At 26.8% G+C, this 14,691-nt stretch overlaps 1 protein-coding gene across 1 annotated transcript; it reads left to right on the forward strand.

Annotated features, from left to right (window-relative positions):
* Positions 1 to 9,789: 9,789 nt before the first annotated feature.
* Positions 9,790 to 10,945, forward strand: LOC136973949 (lysozyme C-like). Its single transcript, XM_067268722.1, has 5 exons — positions 9,790 to 9,910; positions 9,991 to 10,085; positions 10,193 to 10,256; positions 10,728 to 10,803; positions 10,879 to 10,945. The coding sequence occupies exons 1-5, from the start codon at positions 9,790 to 9,792 to the stop codon at positions 10,943 to 10,945; spliced, it is 423 nt and encodes a 140-aa protein (XP_067124823.1).
* Positions 10,946 to 14,691: the final 3,746 nt, after the last annotated feature.

Here is a 14,691-nt window from a genome sequence, read left to right on the forward strand (position 1 = left end):
CACTCGAACTTAATTCGTTCCAGAAGTCTGTTCGAGTACTGAACAAATTTTTCCCATAAGGAATAAGGTAAATTAGATTAATCATTAATCTGTTCCAAACTCACAAGAGTAAATTTATAAAAGCATTTATCTAAAATTTAACAAGAAGTTTACGAGCTTAGCATGTATAAATCATTAAAAAACGAAAACAAAAACAAAAAATACCCATAGCAGTACAGAGAAGCAAAATATGCCTGTTAATTTTATTGGATTGAATGGAAACTTTTTGCATATTTCTTAACATAGAAATGCTATTTAATTACAACAATTGTGAAATTTAACACGTTATTGCTAATGTGACATTGTATTCTTTATTTAGAAGCTTATTTTCTTTTTATTTCACATTATTTTTTGCGTAAAATCAAATCGAAATATCTGCAAATAAAATGCCTATCAGGCATATTATACTTTTTGAGTTTCGTGAAGGATATAATGATATACAAACAGTAAAAAGTACTCGTAATATGTATAGGGAAGATGCTCTTAAAGTTCGAACGTGTCAAATGTAGCTTAAAAAATTCCGTTCCGGAAATTTTGAACTAAAGGATACCGAACAAAAAGGCGCTCAAAAGCTTATAAAGAGGCAAAATTTGCAGAAAGAAATTGTTAAAAGTGGACGAATAACAACTCGTGAATTTGCAACAAATGTTAATGTGCCACTTACACCTATTGTTGAAAAATTTCATCGACTTGGAATAGTGCAGAACATGACTGTGTTCCATACGCATTACGTGAAAAAAATAAACTGGACCGTTGTCAGACAGTACTGATACTCGGTCCAGTTTATTTTTTTCACGTAATGCGTATGGAACACAGTCATGTTCTGCACTATTCCAAGTCGATGAAATTTTTCAACAATAGGTGTAAGTGGCACATTAACATTTGTTGCAAATTCACGAGTTGTTATTCGTCCACTTTTAACAATTTCTTTCTGCAAATTTTGCCTCTTTATAAGCTTTTGAGCGCCTTTTTGTTCGGTATCCTTTAGTTCAAAATTTCCGGAACGGAATTTTTTAAGCTACATTTGACACGTTCGAACTTTAAGAGCATCTTCCCTATACATATTACGAGTACTTTTTACTGTTTGTATATCATTATATCCTTCACGAAACTCAAAAAGTATAATATGCCTGATAGGCATTTTATTTGCAGATATTTCGATTTGATTTTACGCAAAAAATAATGTGAAATAAAAAGAAAATAAGCTTCTAAATAAAGAATACAATGTCACATTAGCAATAACGTGTTAAATTTCACAATTGTTGTAATTAAATAGCATTTCTATGTTAAGAAATATGCAAAAAGTTTCCATTCAATCCAATAAAATTAACAGGCATATTTTGCTTCTCTGTACTGCTATGGGTATTTTTTGTTTTTGTTTTCGTTTTTTAATGATTTATACATGCTAAGCTCGTAAACTTCTTGTTAAATTTTAGATAAATGCTTTTATAAATTTACTCTTGTGAGTTTGGAACAGATTAATGATTAATCTAATTTACCTTATTCCTTATGGGAAAAATTTGTTCAGTACTCGAACAGACTTCTGGAACGAATTAAGTTCGAGTGTCGAGGTACTACTGTATATATTTTAAAGACATTTTTATATTTTATTTTTACTATTAATTGTAATTATTTTCACAAGTCCATAATCGTGACTTCCATTATAATCGTTCGGATATAATCGATTGTTAAATACGCTTTCGTGTTGAAGTAGACATACTCCCTAATAAACACATTTAAATTATTGATTAAAAATGTTAATAAACAAAATGAATATATATATATATATATATTTACAACTAACAACTAGCAGTTTAGAAAACCTACGGGTTTATGTACCAGTTTTTATCCAATTTGCATGAACCGTAAATTTTACTTTCTACAAGAACTAATATCGATATCAGCAGGATAATATACAAGTTTGACACTAAATAATGAATAGTTTTTCTACACTTGAATATCTTAAAGTCTTTCTCTTCTACAAAAGAAACACATCTTTGTATTTCTGTTTAATAATTTGTATAATAGCAATAAATAATTTTGTTATTGATTAATTAAATATCAATTGTCCTGGTTATTCTAATTATTCTTTCGGAAATCTTCATTGACCTATTTAATAAATTTCAGCTCATGCTGATAGAGTATAGATAAAGATTTATTTGTAGGTTCTTTATTTTTCAGGTTAAATAAAAAAAATGAAAGATTATTTTTAAATACAAAAAAAAAAAAAAATGCAAATTAAAAGATATTTCTACAATTAATTTAGTGTTAAAAACACTTAAAATCTGATAAATTTAAATTAAAAAAAGTTTAGTGAAGTATGCGATGTATTCTGTTAAAAAAGTTTTGGTGATTGAAACATGCCCTTCTAGTTTTTAAAGCAAATTTTAAAATAATTTAAGAATTTTTTAAAAAATTTCTGTTTAGATTATCGTTATAAGTACGTAATTATATTTAGTTAAACATTTACTTATTACTATTATCATCTTTTTATTATTAAAATGCAGCGACCGTAAACTATTTAAATTGTGAGATAATGATTGTTACATAAAGACTATTCTTTAAAATTTAGACTAAGCAGACATTTATTTTATTTTGTAAATTGCTTTAATTAAAAGTAAATAAATATTCTGAGTTTTGTTATTTGTTTTAAGATTTAGAATTTATCTTTTCATCTGTATTACCCTATACATATATTAGGCCTATATATTATTAATATTTCAGTAACACTTTGTTATTTATATTTTTACAGTATCATAATGTTTCGTTTAATTTTGGACTTTTCTAATATGATTGAAATCATTTTAAGATTGATAAGAAAATCTAAAATAAGAAAGAATATATTCAGCGTATGCAATCTTGACACAGATTTACCTATACATGCTGCAATTGCTGCTGGAGACCTCTCATCCTCGCAGATGGACGAAGTTAGCATCCCATTTGTTCCCACAAATGCTTGACGACAAATCTAAAGACCTGGCAACAAATGTGGCAATATAATAGAGACATTCCTGGAAATCCCTAGCTGCGTACAAAAAAGCATTATCTTGCCGGAAAATAGCTGTTTGCAGTCATGCCATGAAAAGTAACAGACGAGGATGAAGGATTTCCTGAATGTATTGCTTGCCGTCATGTTTTTCACATCATTACTAATGATAGTCCGAATGTCCTGATGGTTCAGATCAGCACTCTAGCAGTGAGAACAATATGCCGCTCAATAGGCGCTCACTAGTGGTCCCCACATTCTAATATGGTGGTTCAGAACCGAGATTCGTCGCTAAAGACATGAGCTACCGATCCACAGAAGTCACGATTCTCTACCACAACATCTCTGCAAACGAAGCTGACGATGTTGAACTGAAAGATGCATCACGGCGACCGTGATGCATCTTTCGTGCAAATTTACTTCTGCTAGTCTCCTGTCAATAGAATGGGAAGACACAGGGTTCTACAGTTAAATTTCTATCTGTCTCTGGATAGTGCACCAATATACCATTGTAACTGTTCGTGTTTGTCTTGACCATAAAATAAACTCTCCTGGTGGTTCATTTGAGACGTCCAGCTGCCTGATTGTCGTATGTGTGCTCTCACGTATCTACTACCCCTCAATACTATCTCACAGCTACGTCAGAATGGCCCAGATGGTGAGAAATTCGGCAAAACGGTCATCTGCCTCTCAACCTGATGATGCAACATTTCTCAAACGTCGTCAGCTGTGCGTAATGTCTTCGACTGCGTCATACAAGTATAACTGATGTATGAAAACCTCAAAGCAACAGATACACTAAAAATTCTGAACACACTAAGCTTCTGCGAGCCTTTTTTATAGGATACTAAGTTAGCGATTTTAAGGCACTATGGTTGCATTAGCTGGCGTGCAATCGGACCACAATTGTAATTTCAATGAACCTCCACTAACTAATAGAAAGTGAAAGTTGTTTTAGTTTGAGAAAGTCTGCGTTAGAAAAGGTGTTTTCTCCGACGACGTGGAGAAGGTGGATATATAGTACAGTACATTAATTTATTACGAACAGCTCTATAAGAAGTTTTAAATCTTTCGTAGATTATAGTGCTGAATTTATTATTACAAGAAATGTTCTAAAAAATTTTATGATAGTGTACTGTACAATATACAGCAGTTTACTATGCAGTTTCCAGTAACACGCTGACTATAGTAATATAACGCACGGTATCGCAAAGACTTCCGAATATCGAAAACACCCGTTAATTACAATTTTTCTGTTTCTATTTCTATCCAGGAAATTTTAAATTACTGTACAATTTTTTGAAAAAATTGTCCGAGTTGGTGGGGTCTAAGTTAACGGAATTTACTGAATTTACATACTTATCTGAAACATAGCTGTACGCCGAATTTTGCATAATAAAACAATTCTATCTTAATGCATGTCTTTTTCGTCAATGAATGAATGGCCATTTTTAATGTTGATTTTTTAAATTTACAGTTAAATATATTTCCTATATTTAACTCTATATTTGTTATATTTTTAATTTTATAGTTAAATTTAGAGGTATAAATATGTATATATTTATTTCCTTCCTTCACTTAAAGGAAGGAAGTATAGGCCTATATATTATATTCATCGATATTGAATTGATCTCATGTCAAGTAATTTACTCGAGATCAGTTTTTGCCGTTACATTATACTTTTTTATGTTAGCAGAGTTAAAAATTGAATTGAAGATTGGGTTATTAAAGAATATTAATCGGATTTTTTGCGAAATTTTTATCGAAAATTAAGCTTATACTTAAATTTGTATGTAACTATTTTTTACTGATTTGAAAAAATGCGTGTAATATCAAAGACCAAGCATTAATCATTAAAAATTTAATTCTGTTCTTTTACTATCTTCATAGTATACAAACTAGAACATTTTTTAAATAAGTTTTTTCTTTAATTTAAATCCTTAGACATAGCCTAAAAAATCTAACTTTTATAATATTGAACCACATAAACCGAAGTCTTATTCATAACAATAGTAAATAAAAGAATAATACTTATGTGAATTTAACACAGAATTTTCGCATTCATCTATCACATGCACAACCTGTAGAAAGTTTGATAAAATTAGAAAATAATTAAATTTTTCAAACATCTAAGATAGGTTAACAGATTGTAATTTAAATAAGCTGCAAATTTTATAAACATGGAAATAGAAAAAGAATTAAAGTCATATAAAAGTTAAAAATTAATATAATACAAACCATTGAAAACAAGTTAAAATATAATTCATATACATTGAATTGAATTGAATTTTATTTAATAAATTTTTAATATTTGTTTAGCAAACATTTATAATGCTTAATTTTAAGATACAGTATATTATAATAAAATTGTGACTTCCTGTTCTAATTAATTATTTTTATCATCATTAGGATTTATAATGAAATTCATTGCTAATGTATTCAAACAAATGTTTAATACCTGTTTATAAATCAAGTTAAAAAAATTATTTCATTGCATACATTTTTATAGAAAGAAAAAAAAGAAACATGATAATGTATTAGGCGTATTTAAAGAATTTACTTTTAAAAATTATTTAGAACTTTAAATTTATTATTTTAATCAAAGCTGTCAGATATTGTGAAATAATTTTTAAAGATGTTTATGAAACAGCTGCATATTAAATAAATAAAATTAATGTATTTCATATATAAAGCGTTTAAAATTGAATTTGCAAAATGTTTATTTTTATATAATATAATTTTAAAAATATATATGGATATAAAATGTGAAAAAATAGAAAATAAGAACAATAATATTTACGACTTTACCTTTTAAAAATACATCCTTAAGATTATTTACGACTTCATTGAGTACAACTTTTTTATATAAAAGCCTAGAATAAACTGTTATGTTTATATTTTTAAGCTTATTTATTTATGTTTGACATAATAAATCTACATAAATTAATTATAAACAATATAATATCACATATCAAAATTATGTTTTTAAGTAAAAAATCAATACAATTGTTTGTATTCTACTTTAATAATTAGTTTTTCTTGCAAATTGTAATTAAGGCTTTTTAATATATATATTTATGAAAGTTTATTTTAAAACTTAATATTATGTTACTTAATACATGACACGAATTAAAGTTTGATTTAATTAATTCAACTTTCAAAGTTCAAAATCAACATTATAACTCATCAATCAAAACAATGGAAAAACTATATTTGATACTCCGTATGTTAGTTCATAAATATTTTATTTGATATTTTCTTCCATGTTTTCTCTTAAAAATTCGATAAAATTTTGAATATTACTTATATAGCGTAGCGAGGGGGGTGCAAGGGGGTGTATCAAGCGGGTGCCAGCGTAGCGAGGGGGGTGCAAGGGGGGTGCAAGGATGCACCGGGCGCCACTCACAGAGGGGCGCCCAAATGGTCTCCAAGACAAACTACAGTAGAAAGTCGTTAATCGGAACACTGGTAATCAGAATCGCCGGTAATCGGCACGATTTTCAGTCGGACTGTGTCGTGCTGAATCGAACGTTTTTGATACTAAATTTACTTCTAAAGTATAATTTTCATGTTTTTATATTCTTCAATATATTTATTTTGTTTGTACAAAATGCAGAAATAATTTTTAACGATACGATAGCCTCGATTATTATTATAAAAATTTTCGTTAAGCTTAAAATCGACGAAAATTCAACACGAAGCGACACGCAACGGAGAAAAATTTGAACATCGGACAGGTTAATGTATTTTTTCGTACATAATGGGTAATCGGAACAACCCCAGTTTCCAATTGATTCCGATTTTCGACTCTCTAATGTATATGCGTTTCTGGAGGAGAAGAGGGGCGCCAATAAAGTGTCGGGAGCCAGTTATGTTCGCTACGCCACTGATACTCTCAGGAGGACATGCATTGTTTTTTCTGATATGAATTACCTTATACAGTATATAATTCTAAAAATTTATCAAATAGAATTTGAAATCATGAATTTTAGAAAGGATTTACATACTACAGGTATAAATCTTAATTTTCCAATTCTCATACTTATAATTTTTCTTGATTAAATGTTATATATAATCTTTTCTCGGTAGATAACCATACTAATAATCCAAGTAATTTTTAAAATCCAACTCTTCTCCAGTTTCAATATCGATTTTTTTTTTTGAAAAAAGAAACGAGATAAATGTCAACAAAAAATTAAAATATTTAGAAATTAGAAGTTATTTTAAAATTTATTGAATTTAATTCGTTAAAATGTGAACTTATAGTTTTAAGAAAACAATGAAATAGACTAAAACTCCAATTATCCGAATTAATTGGGTCCTTGGACAGTCTGAATATGTGGAATAGCCAGATAATTGAATATTTGCTTAAAATAGTTTTTTTTTTTTTTTCTATCCAAACACCTTGTTATGTATTGTACATGTGTATGTAATTATATACAAATAATATATTAAATTTAAAAATGTACCTACAAATGAATACAGTACAGTATATTTTCTACATAAAAAATTACTCTTCATGCATACATTTACAAAGTCGGAGGACAATCCGAATAATTGGCGATTCGGAAAATCAACATCCGGATAATTGGAGTTTTACTGTATAGTGAATGCATCTAATGCATATTCAAAATCAATAGCGATTTCCTACGAAAACTAAAAATGAAGAAAATAACAAATAATAATTATTATTACATCTTGTAGTATATTATTAAATTAGTTTATACTTTTTGTTTATTCTCTATCCATATATTGTTATTTAAATATGTAAAAGTTATGAAAAACACTTTTATACATTTATATTATTATACCTTAAATACCTTATTTCGATAGTTGAAATATAATAAAATTAAATAAACTTTTTATCATTTTATTTATATGAAATATAGAATTTTATTAAGTAAAAATCATTCTAGTATATATGAATAGTGTTCTGTGTTATATTTCATGTAAGATATACAGGGTATGCACAAAAATTTTGTACCAGACTAATCTGATATAATGTTGTTTGTCTGTATAATTTTTTGCTGAATATACAGTATATTCATTACGCTATTATTATTATAATTTTTTATAATTCTAAAATCGCGCACAAATATTTATTTATTTACATAAAAACGATTTATTAATCTCATTTATGGTATAAAAATTATAAAAAATGTTTTTTTTTTTTTTTTTTAAATAATTATGCTCATTGAAATTTAAAACAAAATTTTACCACAATTTATTCTTTAAAAATTTTTAAAATAATGATAATATATATTTTAAACTCAGGGCATGAATTTAGAATTCATATTTTATATCTTCTACAATTTAATATGCATAAATTATTTTATTAATAAAATAATTAAAAAACTATTGGTTAGATAAGGATGTTCTATATTTATACACGGTTTTTTTACTATTAACTTACAGAAAAAAATGTATTTATGTAAATGTGTTGTAACGCAAGTTATCTTCTTATGACCTTGTTCTCAATGCTAACAATTGGATCTTATCTTATAGTTTTAAATAAAATTAATTAATTTTACAGTTTAAAAACTACTATTTAAAAAAAAAATTTTCAAGTAAACACATTATAAGCATAAATACAGCTTAAAAACTTGGTTTTTGAAATAAATATATAAATATAAATTATTAAATAAGTTCGTTACAATACGTGATTACGAAGTGGTTTATTTACAATAAAATTTATGTCTTATTTTCTTTAGAACCAAGTATTTATTATTATGGCTATTGTGTGTATTGTAACTACGTGAAATAATACTTTAAAATTTTTAAAGAAATTTCATTTTATGCATTTACAATAGGTTTACAAATATAGAAGAATATTCATACGTTGCTTCCATATCTCCAGAGTAGTTCATATTTACAAATTCTAAAAATATAAAAATAAAACTAGTTCAATGCCTAAAGTTTAAAGTAAAATATGATTTTATTTTTTAAATTCCAAAATCTAATATGCTCTAAGTTAAATTTTAGTTAATTGTTAATTGTTAGCAGGATAGTCAACGCAGTGAATATTTTTCTGGGCCAGGAGAAAACTTTAGGGCTCGTAATGGTTGCCATCCTCTATAAAATAATGCTATTTTTATTAACAGAAAACAAAATCTTAATAAAGAAACAGCCAACGTATTTAATTTGTTAATGAAAAATGGTAAAAGGGGCTCCTTTTGCCATTTTTCTTGAAGAAATGGGACAAAAAAGGCCCTAAACAAACTCTCAACGTCCCTGATTATCAACGCTTTTTATTCCAAAATATGATTTAATATGTTTAAAATTCAATATCTGATAAAAGTTTCAATTAAGATAACACAGTTTTAATTTTAAAATTATATAACTGAACAACAGCCTTTCTTAAAATTAGTTTTATACTTCAATTTTTTCATATTTAATTTGATTAGATTTTAAATTCTTTTCTTTAATATAAATTATAATTTATTTTACAAAGTTTTTGCTACTTAAGATCATTTCTACATCTTATAAATTATTCATTTTTTTTTTTTTTAATTTAACCTAAAAGATATTCTTGAAATAAATCTTATCTATACGCATCATCAGGAGCCGAAATTTACAAGTGGGTCAATTCAGTTTTAAGTTGAAATAATTAGAATAATTAGGACAAACTGATAACATTTAAATAACCAATAACACAATTAGTTACTACTATAAATATAAGGCACACAAAGACATTTCTACTCATAGAAGAGAAGGACTTAAGAATGTTAAAGTGTAGAAAAACCAGTTATTGTTTAATGTCAAACATGTACACTATCTTGTTGATATCGATATTAACTTTTGTAGAAAGTAAGATTTACGATTCGTGTGAATTGGCTAAGGAACTGGTACATAAACATGATTTTGCTAAACAAGATGTTGCTAACTGTAAGTAAATATACTTGTTTTTTTTCTTTTAATTTAGTTTATTAAATGTTTTAACCAATAACTTAAATATTTTTATTCAGGGATATGTTTAGTCAAACATGAAAGTGAGTTTAACACAACAGCGAAAGGTGGTCCTAACGGTTACGATAACAGTTATGATCATGGACTTTTTCAAGTAATTATAAATAAATACATATATTTATTTATTTTAAGAGCAATTTTAAGGACTACTTATAATATTTTTAATTGTATATTTATAAAATACATAAAAATTTCTTTCAGATTAATGATCATTATTGGTGTGCTCCGCCTGAGGAAATTAACGAATGCAATATGAGATGCGATGGTGAATCTTAAATTCTTATTTAATTTGATAATTTTAATAATAAATAGTTTAATACAAGTTAGTTTGATATTATCTTTCAGTTTTATTAATTGGAGATTGAATAAACTATAATGAACCGATTTTTGAATTAAATAAGTTAAAATCTGGATTTATTAAAAATTTATTTATAGAAATTAATACTTACACAAATAATTTTAACGTATGTTTTAATAATTTAAGATATATTTAATAATATATTTAAAGGGGATAACTGACGTGTATTTACTAAACAAGGGGATTATACATTAATAATATTATGATGTTATAGTTGTTTAGATACGAATATTTAATTTACTCGTAATGACAATAAAAACATCTTTACGTTTGTAACTAAAGCAAATAATTTTAAACAAAATATTCAATAAATTATAAATTAATTAATATTTAGTATTTTAAAATATCTCTTGAGAAGCAACAAAACCTTATTTACAGATTTAAGAAACGATGATATAACAGATGATGTAAAATGCGTCAGAAAGATATTCGATATACATGGTTTCTCTGCTTGGTAAGTTTATTTAATCCTTATTAATTTATATATAAATAATTATTCTGCTTTATATATTATAATATTGCTTTTTAGGACTGCTTGGAAAAATCATTGTAATGGAACAGATTTAAGCAGTTATATGAAAGACTGTCAGATCTAAACTTTATTTACTTCAATAATATGTTTTCATTTGTAAATAATAAATAGCATCAATGTTAAATGTTTTTCATTTAAAATATCAGTAAAAAATATTTTTGAAGATGAGAACTGAATTCACGCTTTTTAAAATTGTAATTAACAGGATAACTATTTGTTCTCAATGTATATTTTCTGTTTGCTATGTTATTCGTTATAAATATCCCATTCTATATTCATTTATTGTAATTATTTTACATGTTAATAAATAAAAAAATACTTAAAAAATATATTTTTCATATGTTAACATTTTCTTTTGTGTTTCAACTGTATTAAATGCGAAATTTTTAATTAATTTCACTCTCCAATCACTTTTGTATTGTTGTATGTTTATGTGAACTTATATATGTTTTTAATATAAAAAAATTTGTATTGTTTCTAATATTTATTTTCATCACTATCAACTATTTCGTATGAATATTAAATATTTTTGGTAACAGACATAAAACTATTTTATTTTTATTATTATGAAAACAAAGTATATTCTAACATATAAATCTAAAAATAGATAAACGTTCTTATAAAACATTTTTTTTAAATAATAAAAATTTTATCACATTTCATCAATATTTTGGGATTAAATGTTTAGATACGTTGTATTTCAAAAATTTTATTTTGATAGTTTTATTATAAATCTTAACTTGTTTTCATACTATGAAAAGAAAAAAGTGAAGAGAAACATCAGTATTAAATGTAATATTATGTGATATAGCAACAGATTTTTTAAAAAAAATCCTTTTTTTATTTAAAGAGAATGAATGATATTGTTTTAACTCATCATTTTACAACATTTCTAAAATGTGAAAACATATAAAGAACAACATATAGCCTAGGTCAGGGATGGCGAACCTTTTTGAGTCCGCGTGCCATATTGTAAGCATACTTAGCTTTAAAGATGTTAACGCGTGCCAAAGTCTTAGCCTTCGAATAATGATAGTTAAAGAAATTAAAAGAATACGCTTTAATTCGAATAAATGTAAAAGATCTGATTGAAAAAAGGATGGTCAGGTGATAAACAGAAAGGATGATTGAAAAAGACAGAAATCATATGATACATTACGTGCCAGATGATTTCTCCGACGTGCCATAGGTTCGCCACCCCTGGCCTAGGTTATAAACAGTGGCCAAAGTTTCCGAGCCACTGTTTATAACCTATATGTCAAAATTCCAGTTCTTTATGGCTGTTGCAAGGAATTTGACTATTCAAAAAATTTTCAGTGAAAAGTCTAGATAACATTTTCTACATAAACATAAATGAGTTATATTAAGATAATTCCAATTGTTATATTTTAAAATATTAAAAACCTTGTAGTAAATCTTAATTTACAGCAAGAAAATATAGGCTAATGTTGTCATGACGTCACTAACATTACCTTGCTATATTGTCTATTTGCATTTTTACATTATTTACTTCACTTCATATTACGGTTATATGTGTGTAATTCTACTATTCTTTCTTTTGATTGTTGCTGACATCAACTCGTCTAAAGCTATGTTCACATGGTTATTCTTTCTAGCTGCTCAGGTAATTGCAACCAGTTCGCTATTCTAGTTATTTGGTAAATCCTGTCCAAATCCAAATCCTGTTGTCAATGAAAGGAGATTCTTCACGCCGATTGCAAGCGAATAAAATGATGTAAAAAGATGGCAATCTGTTGGAATATTTAGAATATTGTTTTGGAAGCTCGTTTCCAGTGATTGAACCATGTAATTCTTTATGAAACATGTTCTACAGACTATCGTCGAAAATACTTAAAATAATAATAATCATAATAATAATAAAAGGATTAGAGAGAAATTAGGGATTGAGGTAAGTTATGTGTTCAAAAAGTTGTTCTCTTTGCTTCGTATAATATTTTGATGTGGACTATACGTCACGACGATCTGTGCAACCGTGAAAACACTGTTACCTTCTGGATAATGCAACAGCAACGGTTGAGGTTGTGAGCACGCCTAGAAAGAGCAACCGTGTTAACATAGCTTAAGGCAAGGACAAACTAGCAATTTGGAAGCTGCGATCAGGTTTCTCCATTGTGTTGCATTATTTTATATGAAAGGGGTCAAAATAACGACCTGGTTGCGCCGAAAAAATGGGAGCGTTTTTCGGAAGCAGCAATCATAGAATGCTAAAATGATCTTGAAATGCTCCTCATGTTATTACCCATACCCTGTTATAAAAGTGTTCGGGTCGCCACCTATCGCATTGTCTACTCAGTTTCTTATATGAGTACTCAAGAGATCACCCAATTTCTATAGTACTCAAAATTTCTCTCTGGATGATTTCATTAAACAAAGTATGAAATTGTCGAAAGGAAAGCCTGAAGCTATATGTAGAGGGTGCATATCATATTTCCGAACATTTTCCTTTTTCAGATGACTGGACACAGCAAGAGAGAACAGTGGATAATCTGCACCCAGAGAGGACATCCATATATATATATGATCAGTATAACTTTAAATAGTTAAGAAATATAAATAATTAAGTTATCAATCAAATCATTTATTAACAAAAAGGGAAATTTCCCTGTTACAGGGGGTGTACATTTGTTAAGGAAAGGGCTACACAAAAGTTGGAACAGTTTCCAAATTATTAAACAAATACAGTAATTAAGTTATGTTATCTTATAGAGATCACAAAGATAAAACTTGTTTCTTCCAATATTACATCGTAAAAGCATTTCATAGTTAACATTTGTTTTGCATATCTTTGATGTATGTATATAAAATATTCAACGTAGAGTCATCATGAAGTAAGAAAAAAGGAAATATAGTAGAAACGGCGGAATTAAGGAATCGTAACGAAACTTTGAACAAATGGGCGAAGCCCCCTAGTATTTCATACATTAATTTGAAGTTGTGAATCATAACAGGACCCAAAATAACGATACTACGCAACATATCAAATACAGTTTTTCTATATTAGACTTGATAAGAACATTTATTAAGCTATTTTATACTTTGATTTTATTATGGTAAATTATCAATCTTTGGATTTATTTATTTATTTATTTTATTTTTCTTTTACACTTTATACAAATGAACAAAAATTAAACAGGCTCTACTGGTTTTTGTACTGTACATGTCAAGGATGTTCATTATAAATCTTACTTTATTAATTATTTATTTATCATAGTTAATTACAATACTTTTGTCAAAGTTCAATTCAAGTGGTGTAAATAATGAAAATAATTTTTAAAATAAAAATAAAATATCTGTTTATTTAAACTTATTCTAAACTCGTAGGAGTAACATATTTAAAAAAATTATAATTATAATTTTTTTGACTCAATTCGAGTGATTACAACACAAGTTATATAAACTTTATCTGTTTTGGATCATGACATGAATAAATTTATTATTCAGATACGTATAAGTTTTGAAAGGAGAAAAAAATATAGATAAAATAATTAGAGTCATCAGCTTGTTTGACGACATTTATAGTTGGACAATAATAAGAATACTGTACTTAATATTATAAATGTAAAATGAAGGAAAGAATTACTTCTAGTTATTGAAGAGAAAACGTATAAGAAATAAATATAAATTTTTTTAGATGTATAACTTATATAAGTGTTTTTATTTGATATATTGATGTAATATATATAATTTAGCCAATGAATTGACGTAAAACTATAATATTCAGAAGTAGGCCTATATAATTCAAAATTGTAAGTAAATATAGTTTTAATTGATAAGTTGTTTTATTCATTA

The sequence above is a fragment of the Centruroides vittatus genome, unplaced genomic scaffold (genome assembly GCF_030686945.1).
Source record: "Centruroides vittatus isolate TY-2023 unplaced genomic scaffold, ASM3068694v2 contig_3324, whole genome shotgun sequence".
In the NCBI taxonomy this organism is placed as follows: domain Eukaryota; kingdom Metazoa; phylum Arthropoda; class Arachnida; order Scorpiones; family Buthidae; genus Centruroides; species Centruroides vittatus.